Consider the following 26,469-nt stretch of genomic DNA (forward strand, 5'->3'; position numbering starts at 1 on the left):
GACGAGATTAACTTCTGCTTTTTCTTCATAGCAATTTTACCTCTCCTGAAGTTGTGCATAGGACAAGGGTCAATTTTATTTTTAGAGAAAAGATCTTTATTTTGGTGGCATTATAATGTGAAAACTTCAGAGCTGTTTTATTCTCTCAGCTTGCTGTGGGACAGAATGCCTTTGAATCAGTAGTAACCTTCAGCCTTTGTCTTTCTTATCTATGTTAGCAGATTCAGACTAGTCTTTTTCTGGCTTCTGAAATTAACTGACTCTTCTTGTCCTCAGCTTGTTATCAAGGTACACATGAACGATAACAGCACAAAGTCTCTAATGGTGGATGAGCGTCAGGTGGCGCGGGATGTTTTGGACAATCTCTTTGAGAAAACCCATTGTGACTGCAACGTTGACTGGTGTCTGTATGAGATGTACCCAGAGCTGCAGATTGGTAAGTGGTGCAGTGACATAGCACACAGCAAATAGATAGAGGGCTGGTAATCTTGAAAGATCAGATAAGTGCTGGCAATCTTGAAAACGTAATATTTCTCCTGCCCATGTGTCCCTTGGTGCTGGAACATCACAGAATCTAGGCTGAGGGATGCTGCAGGCATATGTTTGTGCTGTAGAAATGGGTCCATTCAGCTGTGCTGTGACCTGCAGAAGACTCCTTGCTTTTCTCTATTTCTATTATTTTGTTTTACACAAAATGAAGGAGCCATGTGAATTTCAAGGTGATGACAAATCCAAACACACCAGTACTCAAATCCACTTTTTGAAGAGAGGATTCAGTGCTGGAGTGCTGTCAGCAGGCATGCATTACATACTGGCCAAATGTCATTAAACAAAACTCTATGAGAAGTGTTTCAATCATTTCTAACGCTTTTCGTTTGTGGTAATCATTTTCTTAAGTGTAGCTGTGTACAGGATACTGCTCTGTGATGGGGCTGCAGCTCTGCTGATGTTAAGTTGTGACTTATGGAGTAATTAACCTGGCCTAGAAAACAGCTGTGCAAAACTTAGAAATTATTCTGTGCAACATGAGTCTTGTTTGAAAAAGGCTTCAAGGTTTCTTTCATTAAGAACAGAGTATTCTTTAGTTGTAAAATATTTCAGAATCTTTTTGTTTTCCAGACTGAAAAGGTATTGACATCAAAAGGAGAAGGAAAATTGCCACAACTTTCTTTCAGAGCCACATTTGACCTGGAGAAATGGGAAACTGTCAAACAGCCTTTAACATTCTCAGTTAACAGTCTCCCAGCAGAGGTGTGAAAATCCACAAATAAAGTCGAATATCAATATTGCACTTTAAAAGAGCCCCAGGTGTAGTCATTCTGCTAAACTAAACGATAGAAATTTTAAAATAACTGTAAAAAAGCCTGACTTGTCATGAGCAAGGAGAGGCTCATCTGCTTGTAAGAGTGGTGCAGAAATGTACTGCCAATCTTGCTACTTGATTCAGATAATGGTGCTGCATTCTTTTGTACCTGCTTATCTTAACTAAGGAGAGACTGGAAATGTCATTTGACCCTAGAAATCTGACAAAAGTCACTGAATAATTTTTGAGTGTTTTCCTGTCTTAGGAAGTTGGTCCCTTTTTGTCCAGTGTGACTTGGACAAACATGTCTGAGTATTAGGATGACAGCATATAAACATATTGTTTTCTGAATTTCCATAGTCATTAAGGAGAATGTACTTTTGTTTCTTCACAATCTGGATAGGTATTTGAATTTCTCATCATGCAGTTAAAATGGAAGGTATCAGGGAGATTGTTTGCTACAAACATTGGGGTTAATGATTAGAAATTTTTTGTAAAAATTACTTGGGCTACTTTAGTCCCAGCTAATGCTAGGTGATGCTAGTTAGTGTTAGGGTATTGATGTAGTAAGGATTTACTCTTATAATGAATAAAAATTATTTTAAAAGCCAGGACAGAAAAAAGTACCAAAGGAAATAAACTTGTATCTGGTTCAAGAAAAAAGGAAAAATCTGTTAACTCCTGATGCAGTGATCTATTACCAGGTCCAAATCTGCTGAGGATGGAGGCTTTTTGTTTGCAGAAGGCAGTTTCAATATGAGCGGAATGTTACATGTTCTTTCTTCTGCTTCTAATGTGCAGCAACATGGAGTTACTTTTATTCAAAATCAGAACAATGTGAGCCATTCTTTATTTTCATCATAATACTTCTTGGCTGCTCTAGATAACTTTATTACCATCAGCACAAAGACAAAACTTTTCTGCACTTCATCCTTCTGCCGGCTTTCCATGTTAGTATTAAAGAGAATAAAATTATGTTTCCTTTAAGAAGCAAATCTGAGCAGCAAAGATTCTTGCTGAACTGGAGGTCCAAACTATTTTTATATCACAAGATCCTTGACAGGTTGTCTTACATATATGGTTGTTTTGAAAGACTACCATTGTAAATAAAATAAACTACAGTTTAAAATTCAGTACATGTTAAGTATCACAAATAATCTCATTAGTGATGTGGTGATGTCACACTGGGCTGTACATACCAGCATCTATTTTTTGCAATAAAGACTATCTTAGTCTTATAATAGGCATCCAGAATTTACTTTTTTTAGGTAAAAGTAATTATTAAAAAGACTCTCTTGAGGATAATAAAATCACATTTTCCATACAAGAAAGTCCTGGTGCAGCAAATGAACAAACAAAATTTCAAACCATTGATGGGGTTTTATGTAGTACTTTCTATTTCCAGTGGATTGCAGAAGTACCAGTTGCTAAATGAAGAGTGTGATGTTGTTGGTGTTAAAAGTTACCACGTACATGCAAATGGGTCTTGAAGCTAATCTCATTCTGTGAATTTTATTAATTCACAAGATATTGGTTGGATGGGATGAACTAAACCCTTGTCAAAAGTAACAAGTGTTGAGAAAGCCTACTAAATGTATGCTCTGTTACCTCCTCTGATGCTAGGCCAGTCTAGGCCGTTGGGAGACATGATCACCACAGACCACAGAAATGGGAGTACGGCTGTTCCCAGGAAACTGCCAAAATCCTACTGAAAATTGGAGCTGGATGAATTCCCTATCCCAGTACTGTATCTGTAGAAAAGTGCAGGTTGGGACCCCCCAAAAGTTATGATTAATTAGTTTTCCTTTAAAGGGGGGGGGGGGGGAGGGGGGTGTATGTTACTGTTGAGCAATCTTATATAAGTGAAACTGAAGCAGAAAAGATCAGGGTTACCTATCAGCACATCCTGTGGCTTTCCTGGGTGGAGGACTGGGGTTCAAAGCGGGTCAGGAGGGGACAGAGCTGACGTTAGGGCTCTCACATCCCTGGTAAGGTCTTTTACTACTGAGATGCTGCATGAACTAGTATCTCTTGACATCAGCTCTCAGTCTATCTTTGTATTTTCTCTGTTTTGCTATTTGTGCTTTTAAATATGTGATTTTGCTTGAAACCAAAAATTTTTTTTCAGTGCATAGAATTCTTCCTGCTGACAAAAAGCAAATCTTCATTGTAAAAGAAGTAAAGCAAAAAGACAAATAAATTTTGACTTTTTTTTTCCCAATTCATTAGCCAAAGTTTATATATACCCCTTCTCCTGCCCCACAATCTGCAGTACTGCAAACCTTTAAAAAACCAAAATCAATCAAAAGCAGAAAGCCATGAAAAACATGGGTGTAACCATCTACTCCTGGTGGGTCACTGTTTTCATCCCTTCTAGTCTTCAGGGAAGAGCACAGAGATGCAGTAGGAATCCAGGAGCATGGCGCAGCTACATAAGGGATCTTCTGTAGCTGCTTTGGCCTTCCATGTGACACAATTTCATGTGGGTTTTGCACCCGTCTGTGCAGTGGAAAAGAGTGCTGGACTGTCCAGCCCTGAGAGAGTGAACATCAGCTAATGATTACATTCTTACACAGGAATTTCTGCAGCCTCAGGAGAGGGCAGAAACAGTTTGAATGTCTTACATTATCTTCTCTGTCTCTCCAGAAAGGTTTTTTGAAGACCATGAAAATGTTGTTGAAGTGTTATCCAACTGGACTCGAGACACTGAGAATAAGATTCTGTTTTTGGAAAAAGGTCAAAAATATGCTTTGTTTAAAAATCCCCAGGTAAGCTAACATGATATTTGGATAAGAGTCTAAACAAGAGTCATTTAGTCTGCATGCTGCCTATTGTATTAATAGTTTGCTTTCAGCTCTGTCCATTCAGAGAAAGCAAAACTTGTATTTTCAACAAAAATAACCAACTTAGGCACTTTATAAAGGAGGGTCTGCATATTGAATTGCATCAAATTATTCAGATAGGTATATACATAAATTGTTTTATTTCTTGTGTTATGTGATCTAACCTGTGTGTACAAACATCCTGGAACATACAGTTACTGGATTCTGGGGCACAAGATCTTTTCCCCATGTCAGCTGACTGTTAGCTCACTGAGCATCTGATTTGTTCCTAAGGGCTGCAAGAGAAAAATGTGCAATTCAGCATTGCCGAAAAAAATGAGTCAAATATGTAATTTGGCAGCAAATCTCACCAAGCTGCTCATTAGGAAGTTGTTTTTTTATAGAATGAACCAATGTTTCAAATAAAACCTGCAGAAAAGAAGTTTCCTTCATTGACATAAGTATCCACAGTCAGGGAAGGAAAACTTATCCTGCAGTGTACATGCCTTAATGTTGATTTTTTAATACAAAACAGCAAACCCAAGTTTGGAAATACAACATGGTGGCTCAGTGTCCTCCTTTCTAGGGCACATAAACGTACCCGGAAGCGGAGGTTCACCTCCACATTCAATTCATACACTGTAGTGTTATTTGGGTTAGTGGCTTAGAGCAAGGCTCTGAACCTCAAACGAGAAGTAAAACTGATGAATATTCTGCTCTAATGAATACTGCATTTTGGTTGCAATGACATTTAGAAATATGACCTAAACCAAAACCAAAGTGTAGCTCTGTCCTCATGTCTCAGCTGAATCTGAACAAGTCTGCAGTCATTGAACTTTAGCCCCACCACGATAAGCTCTAAAATGAACAGTCTAAGGAAACTGGATCAGTTGTGACTATCACACTGTTGAAATATTTTACCAATAATAGAGTCTGGCCATCTGTCAGGCATGGTGAACTCAAACATTGTGAATGGAGAAAACAGTGCAGACATATCAGCACTTTGTGGCAGAAAGTAATCAGTACTGTTCAGAGTTCACAGTTAACACTGAAACATGGTAAAATAAATGATCTGCAGTGAGTCCCTGAAAAGGTAAACCAAGCAGAAATGCTGAGTTGTGGGGGGTAGGATGTGTGTTTACCTAGCTAACTACTCATGGAAATTATGGTGGAACCAATGGGAAACTGAAATCTTCTATTTTGAGACTGCTCCGTATATTCAGCCTCCTTCTAGCTCAGTCAAGGCTGCCACATAAAACTCATTTTGGGAGTACACAAATTGCTTTTTTTGACACACACAGTGGTGCTAATGCTGCAGCAGTTAAATTCCTTGTTTGTTTTGTTTCATGCTTATTCTGTTGGGAGGGTTTTGTGGAAATCTCATTGTTTTTTAACTTGCAGATATTTTTCTGGGGAAAAAAAGAGGCAAATTCCAAAGGTGTTCAGGTGCCTACAGTTTATTCTTAGACAAATTAGTGGTACAAAATTTTCATCACAAAGATTTAACACAATTAAGTGCTTTAAAAAAAAATCTTATAAGGATGGGCAGATGCCTTCCTAAAACAAGTGAACCTCTGAAGAAGGACTGTGACCTGTGCCAATGTTTAATGTTTATTGTTTCTTTCTGTGAACTAGTTATAGACCAATTTAACAGCAATTAATTAAAAGTATTGTATTTGCTAAGGGGAATTTGAGATTCTGAAATGCAGGATTTATTCTCTGTGTGCTGGCAATATGTTGCTCAGTTAATGCCCATGGCTTTTTTTGAAGATTATCACTCTTGTCATGCAGCACTTGGTAGTTTTTATGCAGCTTTGTTTCTGAAATAATTTTTTTTAAGTGTTTGGAAAACCTCTTTGAAAAAGCCGCTATAAAATTCTCAGGTGTCCCCCTTGCCATGAAGACAGACACACTTTTGCCCTCTGCTCACTGTGATGTAATAGACCCTGCAGGGAACTTGCAGTAAAAGACTGTTCCATGAATGCCATCAGTGACTCATCTGCAGAGAGGGAGCATCACGAGTCTGTGACTAAAGAGTGAAACAAAAATACATACTGGTACATGGGCAAATACAGAGAACCTTTATAACATTAAAAAGGTGATGCTTTGTCATAGGGTTGAGTGATGCTGGTTTTCTCTTGAAAGGAAAGGTTGTCAGGTCTCAACACCTCTTCTCAAAAAACTCAAACAATAACTCTCAGCTAAAAGATACTAAAAAGGAAGAAAAAATGAAGGAAAATGGTTGTTTTTAAGATGTAGCTGAATCTAAACTTGCTGTAAATGCTGGTCATGCTCTTAGAACACTTTATTTTTACTTCTGTTTGCATGAACTTCAATTTCCTGTGTTTTTCTTTTGATAAATCAAACAGTGCAGGCACAACTGTGTGTGCTTTTTTTGTTTTCTTTTTTTTTTTTTTGACAGTATTTATGAAAATTATTTTAAGTCTGTACAGTGAGTATTTTATGCTTCTGCTCCCTCATATGTAAGCCAAAAGCTAGAGCTATACCTTCCAGTGGAGAACCCATACACTGAATTGATACTTTATTTCTTCTGAAGAGCAAGAGTTCTCAACAGCATGAGAAGGTGGAGTAAGGATTTGTATTGTCTTTTGTAACAGAAAGCTATAGCGAGTTTCATGCCTGAATATTTATCTACTGTCCACCAGGTGATACTTTGTTTTTCACCAGCTTGGCCAGTTTATGAATCAAGGTTTTCCTTTTGTCTCCACTGTTACCCAGTGATGTAAACATAAAAAGGTAACAGGGAACCTGGTTACTGAGTATGCTGGCAAAAAGGCAAAGAAATAGAAGCGAGACAAGGGAGGTGTTTTTCACTTTACTCCCATTGTTTGTTAATCTTAATTTCTCTCTCTTTTTTGGAGGTTTCAAAAGATTAGCTTCATGTAATTTTTTTACTTTTATGATCTTCAGAGCAATTATAGGTATCTTCTAATATTTTTAATGTGCAGTTTTCTAGGGGACACACTATGATATGAATTGCAAATACGCCTTTGTTCTGTTTTATTTTTTCTGCACAAACCATGCTGCAGTTGCAATGATTTGAAGTGGGATGTGAGCTGGCCAGTTCTTGCCTCATATTGGGTGCAGGTTGGATGAGCATAAACAGACAGCCCATTGCTCAAAGAAGCTAGTCATGAGTATGAAGCAGCTGCCTTGTTTTATGCACACTGTTTGATCTGTGCTGTTGTGGATTTTTCAGAACTTCTGGAAAATCAATTTCAAGAGCTTGAAAGCAAAAATACAGCCTAGGTGTAAGAGGAGGCAGAGGGAACATGCTGTCTTGAAGTACCTCTTTTTTGCCATGCAACAGGTAGTTGCTGCTGCATGCCCACTTGGATGGGTCTGTGTATGAAAAAGAGTGAAAGATGTGAGACGGATGCTATTTCACTTAGGAACGCCATTTTTTGAGCATAGAGACGTAAGAACCAATCAGAGAGTTTGACAGTGCAGTAGTTAAGTACTGTTTCTGTCATGATCCGTGTTTGCTTTGCTTACATGCCAACACAGATGTTCTTGGACACTACTGAAAACATTTTCTGTCTTCCACTGTTTGAGGGTTATACAGAGAGGTACAGCCTGGTTTGGTTTTTTTTTTTTACCTGCCTTTCTCACAAAGGGAGAAGGCTGTATCCCTAAGTGGAAAGGTTGTATCCATAGACTTGGCTTTTGAATGTAAGAAATAGTTAATTCTCAGATCTGTAAATATATGTAGAAAGCTGCCCTCCAGCTACATCTTGTCCCCTTAATGACTTGACATCCCAAACCAAACATGCATTTCCCAGTGGTGTCCTCACACAGGAAAGAGCTTGCCTTTTTTCGTGACCTTTGACTACTGGACTTGAAATGACCTCTTCTGGACACATGTGGTTTGCCTCCTCTAGGATGAATGCTTCTGATCAAAAATAGAAGACCACACAGTGATGAAACAAGTACAGTGTTCAGTCTGCTCCCCAGGTTTTTAGCCACTGACAAAAAATAAGTACCATGTACTTCCAGATTTCAGAACAGAGACATAAAGGAGGTAATCAGTAATAAATGAAGTGTGTGTTGACAGGTGGAAGACAACAGTGTACATCTGTGTAACATTGGGTTAGGTGACAGAGCCCTATTTCCCTAATGAAAAAGCTGTGGCATTAGAGATCCAGCATGGATACCCTCACAAACTTTCTCTCTTTGGAGGATTGATTATGTCAGTACAGGGTGGTCTGGGCTTCTGCTAAATAAATGCCAGATGCCTGAATGTGAATCAGTTGTAGTCAGAGGAGCTTTGGTTTTTGTATTATCAATCCACAGAAGGCTGACTAAGTCAGATGGATGGTCTCCCCACTAGTAGTAAAGTTGATGAGCCAAGCCTTGTTGAGACAGTGATAAGGTGTACTTACCTTGATAAATCTTCACTGTTTACTTTAGGGGTTGTAATATGTCTTTATAATCATCTAGAGAAGAAGCCTTACAGCTTGTGTGTCCCTCTGCTTTCCAAATCCATCCCAAGGTCTGGAGGCCCAACCCATCCTAACAGTATTGAAGCCCAGCTGCAATAGTGCTGCCTGTCAAGAAGAGCTGTTGCACATGCACGGATTGGTGGGCTGCAGCCACTCAGAACTTTTAAGTGGGTTTTGTTTAGAGCTGATTTGGGGTTTTTCCCACTCTGAATATTGTCTTTAGATGTAATTGCAAAGCTGTGGTCCTTAGTGTTTGCTTACCTTCAGCTGTGGACTAAAAATATGTCCAGGCAATCTGAAGCCAGCTGCATTTCCTAGGATAACTGTCTGTTGTATTGAATGTTAAAGTTTCTCACACCACAGATGTGGCATCAGCATAGGCCGCATTGCAGGTGTCTGTGTTTCTGGGCTTTCCTGTCTGACTTAATGTGAACTTTCAAGAAAGCAGTTTTTAAAGAACTGGTTTTGAGATCCAGACCTCTTCTGCTTCCTCTCCTGGTGCCCCTCCAAAAACGGTCTCCTCTGAGGCTTGCATTCTGGCAGACAGCTGTTCACAGCACTGCTTGGAAAAGAAGATGTGGTTGTGTGGAAGAGCAGAGTTTCACTTCAGATAAATTGCATTGCTGCAAATGTGGTCTGCTGGCAGGGCAGATTTGCTGCTTGTTTTTCTCTTTCTTATACTATGGCAACAGCCTGTTCCTTCATTTACACACTTCTCATTTGTATTTTGGTAATGTTTGTGTTTATGTTGCAGTTTAGGTGTTGAGAAGTTCTAGGCATGTAAATATGTTGTCACTTTCTCATAGACTTGAGACGTGAAAAAACAGAGATAAGTCGGATAAACTGAAAAACTGTAAACCACAAGAACTCTGAGTGTAACCATTCTGGCCTCAGGGCCATGGATCCAAATAGCTACTTGATGCATCCATCCTTGATCTCCCTTCACACTCAACTGCCTTACAGTCTGCAGGCAGCTGTCTGTGCTTGTCTGGCCCTGCTTGCTGTGAAGCAAAGCCACTGCACATGCTCCAGCACACAGGTCCTAGCATCCTTCCCACCTGTCAGAATCTGTACATATGTCCATGTGACTCCTTTTGTCCATCTGTACAATGCAGATGGATGCAGACTGGGTATTGCTGTTTAACAGTGGGTGAATTTGTTTTCGTGGGTGAGCATGTCCTTGAGGCAGTGTGGTTTCTTATTTGTGGGGCAGGCAGGCACTGGGTCCTGCAAGGGCAGCTGCATCTTCACAGAAACAGAGGAGTGCAGGCTTTATTTTCAGTAGGCTGGAGCACATGTGCCAAGATGTCATGGTGATCACTCCTTCAGATTTCTTTTGAGCAGTTTCTTCACTGCATAAAAGTACTTTGAAGAGCATGATCAAGGGTACAAAAGTAGAAGGTAGTAACTTTGGATAAAGACTTTGGCATGAAAGCACTTTAACTTAAAATTGAGAGCTGAGTTATATCTAGAGTGCAAGATACAAAGCATGCAAATGACCAGATTGGGTTATAGGGAAAATGCTTTTTGGCCTTTTGATACTGCATTGTATTCATTGTATATCAGCATGCAATCAAATGTTAGGTTCTCTACAACCTGCAATAATATAAGAAAAACTGTGAATTGTATCGTGAAAATTGGAATGCTAAGCCCCAAACCCAGTGACCCAGAAAAACAGCCAAAAACATAAGCCACTGGTTTTAATTTTTGGAGGCTGTATTTACACGGGCAGAAACAGTCTTGTATTAGCTTTGAATGATATTCAGAATAAAGGATTAAAATTCATGAGAAGGCAAATGTGATTAAACTTTTCTGTAAGAAGAGTCCCTAAGCATCTATCTTTTGCACCTGCTGATTGGGTACTCAGTATTGAAAGATTCAGTAGCTATTGAGTTTGTGGCAATCTAGCTACTTGTATTGCTGGCTTTATAATGAACATTAACTTCTTTTGTGTCTTCATCAGAATTTCTACCTGGCAAACAAAGGGAAAAAAGAAAACAAAGAAATGAATGATAAAAACAAAGAGGCTTTGCTGGAGGTAAGCCAAATTATTAGGCTGATGATACAAATGTTGCCAAGACTCTGCCATCATTTGTATATTGCTCTGCAATAACATTTAGTTCTTTGTGGGAAATAGTGTAACAACAGGAAGTTCTGTGATCATTGGTGTCTTTGTATCTTGGGTTGAATATGTAGACTTCCCTCTGCATCTGCTGGTCCTCATTAAAAATGCAGATTGTTCACTCTTAGGCCAGCCCTTGGGACGTGTTATTGTTAATAAGATTGATCAGTACTGCACAATTATCTTTAGGGTAGAAGTGGATTTACTTCCCAACTTCTTAGCTGTACTACAACAGAAAAAGACCGCTTCACTTTTCCAGGAAGTCTGTTTAATCTCTTGCCTTTCCTGTTCAAGTTTTGCTTCAGATGTACTCTTGAGAGAGAAAAATCCAGAGCTATTTGAAAGAAAAGACTACCACAGTTCTCCAGGCAAGCAGTTTGGTAAAAGCTCACAAAGGAAATGCTTTTCTCAGGTGACTGAGGACTCACATTTCCAAATTAGTGCATCTCCTGAAGGCACCAGATGTTAACCAACAGAAGTCCTGGTGAATTCTAGATGAAAACATTAAGCGATAAGTGTGTTGGCATTAAAAATTACCCAATAGTAAGTCCTTCAAGCAAACAATTTGTTTATCTGATTGAACAGTGTTTTAAATGCTAGCATGTATTTCAAAGTGAAGGCAGAGATTCAGCTGTTTTTAGAGCTCTAAGCAGTCTCTAAAGAATCTCTCTACCAAAGTATTTCTCTACAGAACCTATAAACACTGCAGCACAGAAAAAAACCCAACAACAGTATCAACCACTCTGTTCTATAGCCTTCACTGAGCACATCTATGTCTAGTTAAAAGCCTTTGTAGGTTTTTGCTTGACCCTAAGGGATGGAGGTTTTGCAAGCCTTTTTTATCAGTGTGTGACCATCCAGCATTAGCTTGGAAAAGTTTCCTTTGCCTATCTAAGGTGTTCATCTACCCAGTAACTGGATTCCTCATGTTCATATGTTCACTGTCACAAGAAATGTCTTTATTTTTCAAGGGAGCATTTTCCTGCTATATATTGATAGGGTTGTGCTTAAATGGATTTATTTTGTGCATTATTATTCTTGTTGCACAGGAAAACTTCTGTGGGACATCTGTTATTGTGCCAGAGCTTGAAGGGGCCCTTTATTTAAAAGAAGATGGAAAAAAGTCCTGGAAGAGGCGTTATTTTCTTCTACGAGCTTCTGGAATTTATTATGTACCCAGAGGAAAAACCAAGGTCAGGAAGCCAAATAATCCTTTTAGCAATAAAACAATTCATGGAGGTGAAAGTGTAGAACTCCCAAGGTGACATTTGAAGAGCACTGTCTGGTGCATCTGAGAGGGCTGAGATTTCCGTGGTTCAACTTTGACTATACCACTTGTGCAAATACTAGAATGCAGTCACTGAATCCTGTCACGTTTCTCTCCTTTTGATTTCTAGGGATAGATAAAAGCATTAATAAAACAGCGCTCCTCCGGAAGGCAGGAGGGGAAAGAAAAACAGCATTGCACCCGTCAGCTGGTGGTGTGCTGCCAAAATGCTTCACTGTTATATGGGTTCCCTGTGAAAGCATATCTAAAAAAGTTGTCAAGTAAACTAATTTCTTGTCACAAAAAAGGAGTAGAATTTTATTTTGCTTGATACTGACTTTCTGCACCAGCAACCAGCACGTGAAGTGCTGTACATTTTTAATACAGTGACCTGTACGTGGAGAATGTGTTGTGTCTTTTATGGCATTTTAAGGGCAAATCTGTTGCGTAGAAGGAAGTGAGTCAGAAGTGTCTGCCCGGCTGAATGAAATTTACTTACATTTAGTATTACAAAATATTTAAAGAGTCTGAATTGCCAGCACTGGATGTATTGCACATGCAGCTGTGGCTTTTCATTTCCACAGTGATGAGGTGGAATAGTGGATTCTGGGACTGGTGGTATGTATTTTTTTGTGTTTGTTCTGAAAACCTCTTCTGTTACCACTTACATCTCTGCTAATGCTTCATATTTAAAAATGCTGCTGCTCATAGTGAAGCTTTACTGTTATGATTTGTGCTTTGAAACATAACTCTTCTGCTATTTCCTGACTAAGATGGAAAGGAAAAAATAATTTTATCTTGTAAAAGGATGTTGTGCTGCTGCTGCTCCAGTAACCTGTGTTTATAACCGAACCACAGTGAAACACAGATCACCTTGCTGCTTTCACAGCAATTTATTTTGACTTTACCTGACCCTGAGATAATAGCTTTCATGCCTCAAATCAGGCTGTACACACAACATCCTGTCAATGGGTCTAAAACACTATTTAGAAGGTGCTTAAGGTGAAAAAAATGTAATAGTCAAATGCAAAGTCTATCTTGGACATTTCCTTGTAGCATGCCTCCAACAATGACCAGTAGTACAGTGCCAAAGCAAGACAAGCATGTGCTGATCGTTACTCAACCTTTTTTCATCATCCAGTGATACCTGTTCCAGTGACTTTTCATCATAGTACAAATGAGGGAAGTGCTTTCTTTTTTCAGGTGATAGGCTGTAAACAGCTTGTAACAGTCCCCTTGTAACAGCTGTCTAACACTTTACTGCCTGTTCCTCATTACAGCCTGTAACTGAGCATTTTTGGGAATTGTGTGCTCTAAAGTCACTGTATAACCACCAAGAATCTTTAGGAGATAGTGTCAGCCCTTTAAGATGGTAGAACAGTCATCTGTTTGCTCCTGCATCTGTAACAGCCTTCAGCAAAAGAATGCCTATGCCCATGTCTTAGCCATTCCAGAGAAAGTGAAGTCTCTTCGCTCAAATCTGTGCTTAATGGTGATCTAAGTGGTTACTGCAGTCTGTATTGGAACAGCTGACGATGAGGTACACGTGTCTGTTGTGGAGACGGTAATCTCTGGGACATGAGCAGGATGCAGTGACGGTGTTAAACATCTTAAAGCACTGCAGTAGAATTCAGTAGAGCTCTTCAGTTAAAGCCCTTAAATTATGAGACTTCATCCCTTTGTCAGGGTAGCATGAAAAGTGCACGTGCACCTTGCACATCGTTCAGTTGTGGGCAGAGTAGTCTTTCTTTGAGGTACAGATATGAACACTTGGCAGACAACAATCTCTTCAGCTGCTGTAGCTGTTTTGAAATTCATCGTAGTATTCCTGTTTTCACCTGTTACACAAAAGCAAAGACATCTGGCATACCTTTGGCACTTTGTGCTGGCTGTGAAATACATGGTGAAGGTGCAAATACAGGGGCACGTTCAGATAATTTTACATATGTGCTTGTGGTGGTTTTTGTTTCAGGGTTATTTGTTAACAAACCAGCACCAGTCAGCACTGCTGTCTTAATTTTTTTTCTTCAGCATTGTTCTACTTACATCCTATTCAAAAACGTGCTGTTAATGGACAGGGTCACAAAACAAAAGCATCAGAATTACAGATAATTAAAAAATCTATTCCTGTTAATTGCGTTGCTTTGTCATGTTAACCTTGCTATGTCATGTTAACATTGCACAAATACTCACAATAAGCGCCTTTGTCCCTTGCATAAAAATCTGTTCCTTAGAAGATAATAACAACTGCATTCATATTGGTCTTAACCACTATTGCCTGGTTCCTAAACGAAAGGAACAACGCATTATACTGGATGGATTTAAGCACATTTAGGAACTTTAAGATGTTTGAAAAACCGAGGTCCACACACGCAGTGACAAAATCTCTGGCATTATCAGCTCCAGTGGAGACAGGAGAGAGAGAGAAGCCCTGTCTAGATTAGTAGGAAGTGTTTCCCCACAAATCTTACTTGCAAACTCAATTTGTAAATAAAGCCGACTCACGGGTATATTGTAATGAAAACATCATTAAGAATGAGAACAGCAGACAAGAACCATCATATGCATGTTATAATCTACTATCATATCATATTTTTAGGGGTAGAGGGAGCTTGTGGTTTGTTGTTTTATTTTCTCTTTTTTTCCCCACGATTTCCCAATTTCTCAGTTTAGCCAACAGTGACCCTGTGAAATCGCTATTTTTGCATTTGCATGCAAAGGATTGCAAAAGTTACTGTATGCAGAATTCATCACTGAGAAACATGCCAGCAACAGAAACCTTAATACGTTAGCAATATATTGTGAACAAGCAAATGTTATGATAAACAGAAATGGAAATATGCCAGGAAATTTGAGAAAATTGAAAGCAAAACAGATTAAATTTGTGCTTATTTCCTGGTGAGGGTTTGTTTGTTACATGTACAGAAGAAAAACAAGCTCTCAAAGCAATTTAGAACCCCAAACCTTCTTTCTCCACTCAGAATTGTAAGGGTGTGGTTTATTACTGTGGCATTCTCTTTGGTCATATTATACATAAGCTAAAGTCTCCACACAAAGCAATGAAGCACAGCATAACCAGAACAAGAGCAGAATGTTGAACTGTGTTATAGATTATTCATAATATGTACTGACCCACTTCCAATTTTTATTTTAAGAAAGCAGACATGTAAAATTAATACTTGTTTTTTCAGTCAGCCTCATGAGAGTTACAAGAATAAAAAATCGTTGGCATTCATGCACTTGATAAAGGTCCTATTAATGAGTTTCACATCAAAATTCAATTTGTTCTAACAATGATGGGCTTGGTTTTCATTTGTAGACATCACGGGATCTGGCATGCTTCCTTCAGTTTGAGAATGTGAACGTGTATTACGGTTATCAACACAAAGTGAAATACAAGGCACCTACAGATCACTGCTTTGTCCTAAAGGTAATGTACAAAAAAAATGAGTTCTGCAAATGTCACACATTTTCTTTTATATGCAAACATGTTTAAGTTTGAATCTCCAAGGATCCTGGTAAGATAGAGTAACTTCTGCAAAATCATGTGTAATTTCTTCTTTGCTTCATTGTTATCAGCAACATACATTTAGAACCTTAATTTTACTACTGATAATCCTGTGATATATGTCTACACTGCACCCTACTAAAGTTGTCTTCAAAACAGGTTTCAAATGCTGACTGTTCAGGTGACTGGACACATTTGGGCAGATGACACCCACGGCAGATGTATGATGAGAAGTCTGGAAGTCCCTAATTTTGATGTTACGAGCACTATGGATTACACACTAAAAAGCGCGTCTACTTTTTTTTGTGGTGTAGTCATTCCTGTTGAGGGATTTGTTGAACTGTGATACAAAATTTTGCAGGAATAGGTGTCTCATTTGTCATATTTTACTGCACTGCTGTTTCTGGCAGGAAGGCAAAATACATGGCTCATCCACTCGTGAAAACCAATGCTTGTTCTTGAATAAGTATCTCATTGCTGCCTCTCCAGGTAACAGCTCTGCAAATAGGCTGGGAATTCTTCATTGCTCTCAGGCAAGGAAATGAAGCCCATGCTTTTCACCTAGTTCAGACAGCAGAAATGAAGCTTTGAGGTTGCAGTAATTTGGCTTTGCATGCTATCTGTCATATCACTGTGTACAAGACAGAAGATAATCTGGTTGCTGCTTTTCTTTTTATAGATGTGCAGTGCAAACAAAGTATTAGAAAACACAGTATCTTGCCATCTCAGATAAAAAAGTATGGGAAACATTCACATCAGAGGTCACACACAGTACCACATTTCCAGCTGTAATTACACACTTAAAGCACTTTTTTATTCAGTTCCAAAATATCTGCTAGCCTAATTTACATATGGCCGAGCAGACGTGGTTTATAGACACAGATTTATTTTCTGAAACACGTGTATCTAATTAACACAGATGAACAGTTTTAATACAATAGTCCTCCACAAAACACTCTACAAGAAACACGGGCGAGCTTTCAGAAGTTAACAGGTAAGCATTGCTTCTGAAAAGTACAACCTCTAATGAAAAAAAAGAATAAAGGGAGCTGATGTAAAAAATAAGGGGAAATTGGTTTTCTCAACAGATGTCTAAGAACTATCTGACTAATAACAGTTATTCACATTCTGTTCAGATGAAAATAAAAGCACGATTTTTGAATGTATGTAGCAATGTGTTTACCTGTTCACAATAGTTAGGTAAACTTGCTGGATTTACTGCCATCTTTTCTGAAAAGAGGTATGCTATTGACACGAGCAAAATGTCACACCTCAACTGAAATTCTTGACATTTATTTCATGTGTGATGTTAGTGCTCTACCTTCAACATGAAATGGGAAGAACAAGATCAAAAGCTCACACGGGGAAGTTTTCTGTATAATAGGTTTATACATGTGTGAAGCCTACTTAGCAAATCATGTTTGCTCTAATGCTTCTAAAATGTGTTTGCAGTACACTAGAAAAAACATTGTATCAGTAATTATTTCTGAACAAGGTAACTTAGTGATGAATAGATTATGTTACAGTGCTTCTTTTTCATTTTAATTGTTACAAATCATCATTTGGTAGATTCTTTACCTGCTTAGTTTCAGACTTGGCTTTTTTTAATGGCTGACTGGGAGTGGCTGGAGTTGGTCAGGAAGTACAGGCAAATACTGATATCTTCGTATCTTCTGTTGTTTCAGAAGTGAAAGTCTCCCACATAGGGTGGCTTTCTGAAGGCGGTGGAGTGGAGAGTTTAATATTTATTATAATTTTTGTACATCAAATTGAATTCTATAGATAAATAGAGTATTAATTCTACTTTTTAAAGCCATGCTGCTGAAATGAGTTCTCTCATACCCTTGTCTTACCTTAGGAGGTTGGAGCTGAGGATGTAATACATTTTGAGATCTGTGGGCTGAGGGAAAGAGCAAAGTTAAATGTCAGTCTCTCTGACTGGATCCTAGGTGACACAAAAGTGTGTAACACTGAGCCATTTATCACACTTAGTCACATTTTTGTCCTGTCTGGTTTGATCTGGAAGTCTCCCAGAAGAAAATGTCTCTCTTGATGTGAGACACTTGTCCTGACATGTCAAAGGAAAACAAACCATCATTCTTGAGATATTTCTCATCCTGCTATATTTTGAGAATAAAGTCCTCAAGAAGAAATAATAGTACTCTCACAGACAGGTGCAGTGAATAGAAGGCAATGGATTTAATGGGTAAACATTTGTTTTTATTACGCAGGAAGCCTAGTCATTTTGAAGGAATTTGGATACCCAGTTCAGTCCAAGCCAGTTGGAAATTTCTCCACATCCAAGTCTCTGCTGTGTCTTCACAGCTTTTCTGTTCCCCTGTGTGTCCCTTGCCACAGAGGGCAGGATAAGATTCTCTGTCTTACAACAAATGGGGGAAGGTAGCTGAAGGAGTAGCAGCCACAGTTCATGCTAGCTGTTCACTTAGCTGGCTGTAAAGCAAAGGAAATATTTTAGGGAAAAAGCTTAGTCTGGAAACCCTTATTAGCTCCAGCAAGCTGTAATGCCACTTGGGAAATTTTTCAATAGCATGCCACTACATTTTTTAAAGAATTGTTTCTTTCTGAGGACCCCCTTAGGAACTGCTATGTCAAAACAGTGAGCAGTCAGCCAACTTACTTGCTCTGCTGTGTTCAAACATAACAGAAGAACCTGCCCAGCTCAGAGGCAAGAGACCAGCTTATACTTTTTAGTACAGGAGAAATGCAAGGGTGTAGCAGCTTCAGCAGTACCTTGCTTCTGTGCTAGGTGGAAAACCCTGCTGAATTCAGAACTATATTTTCCCAGCTTTGAGAACTGAGTTGAAAAAATACCATATTCATTTCTCGGTGGTTAAGCTATTGGCATCCTTACTTCAAGAACAGGGACATGCCCTTTGTTCATTCAAATGGCAGCAAATGGCCAGTAAGGTAGGCTGATTTGGAGTTGAATATGGCCTAATAACTGGAAGGAAGTGTTCTTTCTTTTTTTGCAGTCCCCAGTTGTATCATGAGCCTTCTAAACAAATAATATATGTATATTTGTAGTGCTTGTTCCTGCTTTGAAGGTCTTTTCTCACATTAGCAGGGAGAAAAGAGAAAACATTTTCTTTTGCTTCCCCCCAGTCTTGGTCATCCTTGTGGTGTGCCTCTGTGGAGGGAAGAGCACTCAGGAAAAATTTTAAGAATGAGCAGAGCATTCTTGCCATTTTTACGTCTATGTTCCAGGCATTGCCAAGAATGTAAAGAGAATGTAAACACTGTAACTAATGGTAACCACAGTCCTGGTGACCTGGTTTTAACCAGAACAATGAGATTTTTCAGATTGTCTGGCACAGCTCTGAATAATATGGATGTTGCCTCAAAGTCTTCATGACATTTCTCTGAATGTTGCTTCACTTTGATCTCTCTCAATGGGATGCAGGCTTTTTGTCCAGTTTCTTCTCCTCAGCTACAGTCAGGTATGCGGCTTGCAGAGACAGTGAGCTTTTGGTCATAGTGCTTGTCCCAGCAAATGTGCATCCAGCCACCAGGAGCCGGCAGCTCCCTGTCCTGTTTCTTTTATAATCTAGGTGTTTCATTTCAACTTCAGTCATCATACCTGGGTTATGCAGCTAATGCTATATATGCTAATGCTGGGTGCTGGTATTAGTGTAGCAGCAAACCACAGGAGGCCATGGGCAGGTTGCTTTGATACTTAGCCTGAAGCTGTGGTGGGTTTTGCAGCCTGTGATATTGAAGCTGCACCTAAACTAGCTCAAATATAAGTATTCTTATCTGCAGATCCATGCTGTAGGATATTCCTCTTCCAGCTAGAGAAGCACAATGTGTTGTGAGTGCTCCTTGTATTTCTTTTGTTCCCATTTTGTCAGCACACCACTGTATATACTATACCTCAGGGCAAAAAATGGGGTGTGCTTTGCTTATTCATTAATAATCAAGACACTGAGGAGATAATGGGCAAAAGGGTGGTTTGCCAGAAACAGTTAAACATCACAGTGTTTACTAGCAAAACAGGGAGCAGTTTGCTGAGCTTATTCAGAAGTTTCCTTTCAGGATGATTCAGGAGACAACTGCAGTAACAGAACAAAGCAGCTACATCCTCATATCAGGCAGCAGAAAGCCCAGCTGTGACCACCAGAAAGAGCACAGCTGGCTGGATGGTGGCTGAGAGCAGGGTCATCTTTAGCTGTGCCTCTGCAGCAGACCAGGACTGATGTGGCTGGGTCCTGAGGACAAGACTGCAGCCTGGCACAGAGCCTCTGATGGAGTTGGCTTTCAGGAATCCTTAGGCTTTGGGGCAACTAAAAGCTTGAAGAACTGTGCTTTTTTTCCCAGTGGCTATTTGGTCTGTGCTGAGCCTTGACCTTCTTAAATGCTCTTGTTCTATACCACTGCTAAACAAACCTTCCTCCCTCAAAGGAAGTCCCACATTTCAAAACCCAGAAACAACACAAAGAACTCTCAGAATATTAATAACAGAGCCTCTGAGTATAAGAAGTACTTTTTGGACATCTACTCCTGTAAATATGCAGATTCTATTTTGTACTCAACTTAAGTCTAATGCTTTCATAAAGATCCCACCCTTCTCTTTGGCATCAGATAAAGTGAGTCTTTTCCTAACAGAGATCTCCATATGCAGAGAAGAGGAAAGGAAAGGTCAGCCAAGTTTGAAAAAAGACCCTCACTCACTGCATCTCCCAAGTCCGGATTTGTCACTCTGTTCCCAGCAGAGTAGGCAGGAGAGGGTCATAGCAGAGCTCTCTCTGCCACCCTGCACAGAGTGCTGACTGCTCCTGGGAGAGCAATGGTGAGGGAACAAAATTCTCTCTCCTTTCCAGCAAAAATATATTCACACGCTGCACACAGCAAATAGGAATTGTTTGGTTCCTCAGAGCCACCTTTGCATTTACGAATGTGTGGTTTTATATCTAGATTCCCTGCAAATTTTGTCATTCACCATCTACTGTTATATGGGTAATGCTGTGGAAGTAAATGAGACCTTTAATGATTTATTTCATATTCTAAGACTGAAAGCCCACAAAAATAAGGTATTTCACCATGCTAGCAACAACACCTATTGCACTGAGCAGAAATTGTGAACATAATGTTTATTTTATGGATTGTGTCTGTGTGTGCATGTGCACACATGCTCATCCAGGAGCTGATTTTGTCACACCATGTTGAAAAATCCTTCAAAGCAGACAAATAGCAAGGTAATCTATATGCAAATTTGCTGGTTTAGTCAGTCTGATGTGCCTGTGACAAAGACTGGATTTAATTATAGTTTATTGGTGCTGGTTATGCTTGAGTAATCTGGAGGTAATGGTGCATAATGCTGAATTAATCTAGGATGAAAAAAATTGGTTTCCTGGGGATAAACTGAGACAAAGGCGAATCATCCTCTATTTCTACAGCTGGATACATTTTCCTGTGCAATCAAAACAGTTAAGTTTTCCTGGCATCATTTGGAACCATGATTAAAAAAAACAAGACAAAAAATTATCTAATGATCCAAAGAATTTTGGAAGTAAACTTTCAAGAAGAATAGGTTGTTTGCAATAGTGGCATAATTCTAGCAGGTAATTTGGTATTCAGCTTCTCCTGATTCCCTCCTCCCTCACACCCCATGTGCTCCATGCAGGCTGAGTCATGTACATAATGCGTTCAACACAAAGACAGTTAAAAAGGAAGAAGGAGAATTAGCAGTGTTTCCGATAGAAAACACTATGAATAACAACTATCTTGAACAAATGGCTAGTGCAGGAAACAAAGATAGAAAGCAGGAGATTTTTTTTTTTTAAATGTGAAAGATTTGGAAATTATGTTAGTATGAGTGCTTCAGGTAAGTGTTTCAGAGTAAATTCATTGCTAGATTAACTGAGAAAGCAGAAGTATAAATACTTTTTATTGCAGAACACTTTCAGATATGTGGGATTACAGTCATGTACATGCAGAGTTTTGCTGGATTAATGCATAAACAGCAGGGAGAATAAGGACAGAGAATGGTCAGGGAGAAACTGAATATGATAGCTTTGGAAAATATTACTTCCTGCATAAAGCAGACCTCTTTGGTTACAATGGCTATTATATATGTATTTTAATGACCTAAAATTTTTGCCTCAGGTCATTAGAGAAATGTAGGTCAAAAGAATAATTTCCTTATAATAGGGCAATTATTCTTTTATACATAGAGTTCACACATCTTCAAAAGATCAGTTAAGTATGATCATCTTCATGCAAGGCGTGCATAGCATCTGAATTTGACCATGATGAATAGTAGATTGCAAATCTGAACAATTTCAATGTGACTTTTGAAAGCTACTGACTATTAATTCTACTTTCAGTCATGTTTAGCAGAAGAGTCTCAGCTTTTCAGAGAAGGTAGTTTGACACAGCACAAGTTCATTGGTAGTAGTTAAGGTATCCAAAAGCATTGAGCATTTTGTGAAAATTTGCCTGGAAGCCAGAGCTTGTGATCCAAAGTTAGTCGCTCTTTATGCTTCTGGCTGTTGTTTCTGCCTTAGAGACTGAGTAATGATCCATATATTTTGGGGCAAGGAATGCAATGAGATGCCTGAATAACTTCAGTTTACTTTTCATCTTCACTGTTGGAAGAAGTCTATGCAAAAAAACATTTTATAGGGATAATCTCCAATTTCATGCACACATGGCCTTCAGTCATTTGTTTTGGCAGACACCATAGAAACCATATCATTCAGTTCCCATTTCTTGAGGTTTCAATGTGTTTTAGCTTTTTTTCCTTAGGCAAAGAGTTTACTTTATATCTGAAAATGTCATCTGTGGACAAATATTTTTTTTTTAAATCTCTCCAGAAAATAAACTCTTTATGTTCAAGTGCTTCTACTTTTTTTTATCTCTAGACAGTTGATACTTACAGTGGGACAGGGGAGAATACTAGGTTCTGTTCCAAGCCTTTTCAGTGCTTTTTTCTGTGAAACACAGCACATCCTTTTGCAGGCTGTTGTTTGAGATGCTCAGATCTTAATACCTGCAAAATCGGCCCAATGATGTGACTAATTCATCATTATTAAGAGTTTTGACATCGATAGATGAAAGTTCACTGTAGTCCATATTATTTCAAAGCACTATTCAATTTTTTAATGCGAGAAAAATTCTGGAGAACCTTTCTACTTGGATATTTCCACTTTTCTTTTAGACTATAACTTCTAGATTTGTTGCTTTTTAAGTGTTGCCTTTCATAATTCATTTTGGTGCTGCATATTTTCAAGGCAAAGGTGCTAAACCTTTCCAGAGAAGATGTTTTCACTTTGCTGTCAGATGATTTTAATGATCTTTTCAGGACATGGTATGCATCCTGTAACAAAATAATTTATCTGTGTCTATGTGTGAGGCGTGGCATACTGAGGTTAGTGTTATTTCGCCTTAAAGTACAGTAATTCTCACATGGCTGTCATGATTGATGTTGTTGACCTCTATTAGTCTCACAAAGAAGTTATTACAGAGACTCTGAATCTAGTTTAGTAAAACCAGACTTGCACAGTGACTACAGCTGCTTATGTCCGTGTGCTAGACTAAACACTCTCCTGAGACACCAGAGCTGTGAAAGGAACAAATTGGTCCACACAGAATCATAGAATCGTTTAGGCATCTTCATACCAGGTCAGCATTTCCAGGCACATTCAGCTGCCTAGGTTCTTCAAATTGCTTATTCTGAGTCACCATTTTTATGCACTATGTAGTAGATTTTGCGTGAAGTTTTAAGTGGGAAATTGAGCTTGTAAAGGTCAGCATTGAGAGCTGAGACTTCTGCCATTTGTACTGCCAGAGCAATTCCACCATAATATAGTTCATCCAAGTGAGCAAATGGTGGGGTGAGTGAGCTGTGACAATTGTTGGCTGAAACATTTTACCTTTCTGCTTATAGTAGTATGCTTCATGCATCTAAAAACCACAGGAAGCCAAATGCCTCCATCTGAGCCAGTTTCTAGGAATATTGTATGGGTATAAACCTTCAGGGCTAAGCTTGGTGACGCTGGTGTTTGTTCCTGGGGTCTGGCCTTGCAGACAACTGCTGTAGGCAGCCTCTGTACTGGCAGCCTGGAACAGTCCTCCTTAGGCCTGATCCAAAGCCCTTGTGAGGTGAGAGGGATATTTCCAGTTAACCTTAGTGGGCTGTGGATGTAGTAAGGACTTAAGCTTCATGTGTCATTCATAAAGTTACATGTTAAAAGAGCCAGTGCTGCTGCTGCTTCTTGGAACATGAGAGACAATACAGTTCTCAGCTGTAACAAAAAGGTTATACAGGCTGCTTGCATGGCTCTGAGGTGTCTGACCTTTCTTCTCAGAGCTGGGGATTCAGCAGCCTGCTAGTTTGGTCCCTAATTGACAGCACATATTTGTGACTGTGCACCTAATCATGGTTGCTGATTGGAGTAATTTAATCAAGGAGCTGATTGGGGCAATTTGGAATAGGTCCCACTGGTGAATATCAGTAGTTAAGATGGATTGCCTATCGAGACAATAGCCAGCAAAAGATAGGGTAAGGGTAGCCAGTAAAGTAACTCACGTGTTACCCAGCAAGGGACACTGCCACCTGGTTCACTGACAGTTCCCCCTCAACTTTTCAGAATTGTGAGACCCCCACAGTCTGGAAATATTCATAGTCAGGGTAAGGAGTGAGGTGAGGAAACATGCTGATGATATTACGTTATTCAGATCATTGAGGAAAGAGCAAACTGAGGAATTCTGGAAGGCCCTTGTGAGGCTGAGGTTCAGTGCTCAGTAGTCATCAGATATATAAATCAAGCATTAGGAATTATTAGGAAAGATATAAATGATAAAACAGCAAATGTTGCCTTACCATGGCACAAGTTCATGGTTTCTGTTCACCTGTGCAGTTCTGGTCCTCTCATCTCAAAGAGAATATATAATAAACTTGCAAAGGTATCAAGCAGGAATAAGGATAAGCAAAGGCAAGGAATTACTTTGACTTGAAGAATGACTGAAGAGACTAGAAGGCCATAGGCTGAAAAGAAAAGATAGCTTGCCATAAGTATATGTGGATGTCTAGGCCCAGGAGTGGCATGGAGAGGTGTGGCTAGGGGTCAGGCATTCAGAGTCTCTTCCAAAACAAGAATGGCAGTGGCAGTCAGGTTCAGAGAAGGAGGTGGTTCTTCATAGACTCTGTGACAGACCTGCAGAAGTTGTTGCTTAAAGGTGTTGTGGATGCCAGAACTCTATTCGTGCTCAATAAAAAACTGAAGAAGTACCTGGAAGAGAATCTATTTACAGGGAAACCTTGTGAGTCTCCGAAAATCGCTGAAAATCATTGTAGAGAGTATGCAGAGAAGGAAGTATCACATATGCTTATCTTGTACTTTCTCTTCCCCCATTTCTGGCCACTGTCAGAGTCCAAATACTGGGTTAAGGGACCTTTGATCTGACCCAGTACAGGTGTTCTTTTGAAACTGGTATTTCCATAGGGTGCCCCAGAGGAGAAGTCTGCAGCAGCCTCTCTTGAGCACCCCAGAAGCAGATCTCAGTGGCAGGGCTGTATGTGAGGCACCATTACCTAGTTTGCTCTATGCCATGACCTCCTCTGCCTTGTTTTACAGTGTGGACATTCTTCCAGATGTTTGCAAGTTAAATTATGGAAGTCTTCTATTTTTTCTTGTAATAAAAACATGCACTCGTAGGTGTGGTGTTTAAAAATACAGGGGGGGAAAATGTAGATGCAATGGACTTCTTGCCATGAAGAAGGGGAAGGAGAAGTTCCGTTTTTTCCTTTTTCAAAGGTTTGGGTGCCATCTGCTGGGTTCAATAGGACCTTACACACTGGAGCAAAATTGCTAGTTGCTGGTTGAAAAGCGAAGAACTGAATTTACCGAGGGTTGCAGTGTCTTTATTTGCACCTCCTGGTTCTTTTGTCTTCATTGGTGATAATGTAACCCACGTATATGGGATCTCCTCTGTAAGACAAAAAAGTGTCGGCTTTTAGTTCGCTTTTAAAGGAACCATTCAGGCTGAATTCTCTACTAATTTTCATTGTGTTTGATCACCTAATGGAGAAATAGTGGAAGGAAATAAGGATTTTTGTGCATAGCAGAACCCACTCTGAGTAGCATTCAGGCTCTCTGAGGCTGTGGGAGACAAGGACAGGCAGATGCTGAGAGCTGAAGCAGGCTGTTTGTCCAGGGGCCTGGTTACTGCCTCAGTGTGATATGTGGCAGAGGTGTATAAAAACAGGATACAGCCCTGTAGTTGAGCTGTGTGAAGGGGTGATGTGGGAGTGTACCAGGTGGGTGAGGGTCCATGAGGTGGGCATGGCACCTCCTCTGCAGTTAAGGCACGTGGTGACAGTGAGCTGACACCTCTGGGCTTGCAGTGTGAGCTGTCCCTCGCTCTCAACCTGCGAGCACCCCAGAGCAAGGTAATGGTATAAGGTAGCCATGGGCACTTCCAGAGGTGGAAGCAGACTTGGTGTATTCATTGTCCAGGGGAGATGGCCAGCTGTGTGTTTGCAGAAAAATGGCCAAGACTGTGACCTGTGTGAACAGGTGAGTGCAAACATGCAGGGACTTGTAACATGGTTACCCACAGCACTACCTAGGGATGCATCTGTCACTGTGAGATCTCTTAAAGGTAGTATCTCTTTTTTTTTTTTCTTCCTCACAGTTATCTCCATGGTATGTTCCCTCTCACTCCATAATTTGATGATACAGGGTTGTGGCACCAATAGTGTCTTGTGCAGTCCCATCCTCTCATCCATCCCTTGCTACTCATTCTCTCCCCAAGCCACAATGTCCCTTATTCCCTTGTGGTATGTGAGGTCATGCTGTGGACTGCTGGGTTTAAAAACATATAAACCAAAACTACACCGTGATGAAATGGGTTATATTTAACCCAGATCAGTTCCGTTTTTGGAGGTTTTTTTAAACCAGAATGTGGCCTCCTGAGCAGCTGGGTCAGCACAAGCAAGGGAAGCCTGGTGTCTGCAGTGCTG

General features: G+C 39.7%; 1 protein-coding gene across 1 annotated transcript in view; it reads left to right on the forward strand.

Annotated features, from left to right (window-relative positions):
* The window catches only part of APBB1IP (amyloid beta precursor protein binding family B member 1 interacting protein), a 64,182-nt gene that overhangs the window by 26,581 nt on the left and 11,132 nt on the right, over window positions 1-26,469 (forward strand). The window contains exons 6-10 of the mRNA XM_066199236.1: window positions 277-436; window positions 3,950-4,071; window positions 10,552-10,626; window positions 11,760-11,903; window positions 15,297-15,407. Coding sequence (XP_066055333.1) covers window positions 277-436; window positions 3,950-4,071; window positions 10,552-10,626; window positions 11,760-11,903; window positions 15,297-15,407 — 612 coding nt within the window. The remainder of the gene's footprint in view (window positions 1-276; window positions 437-3,949; window positions 4,072-10,551; window positions 10,627-11,759; window positions 11,904-15,296; window positions 15,408-26,469) is intronic.

This window comes from Chamaea fasciata, unplaced genomic scaffold (assembly GCF_029207755.1).
Source record: "Chamaea fasciata isolate MVZ Bird 193981 ecotype frontalis unplaced genomic scaffold, bChaFas1.0.hap1 SCAF_1, whole genome shotgun sequence".
Taxonomy (NCBI): Eukaryota; Metazoa; Chordata; class Aves; order Passeriformes; family Sylviidae; genus Chamaea; species Chamaea fasciata.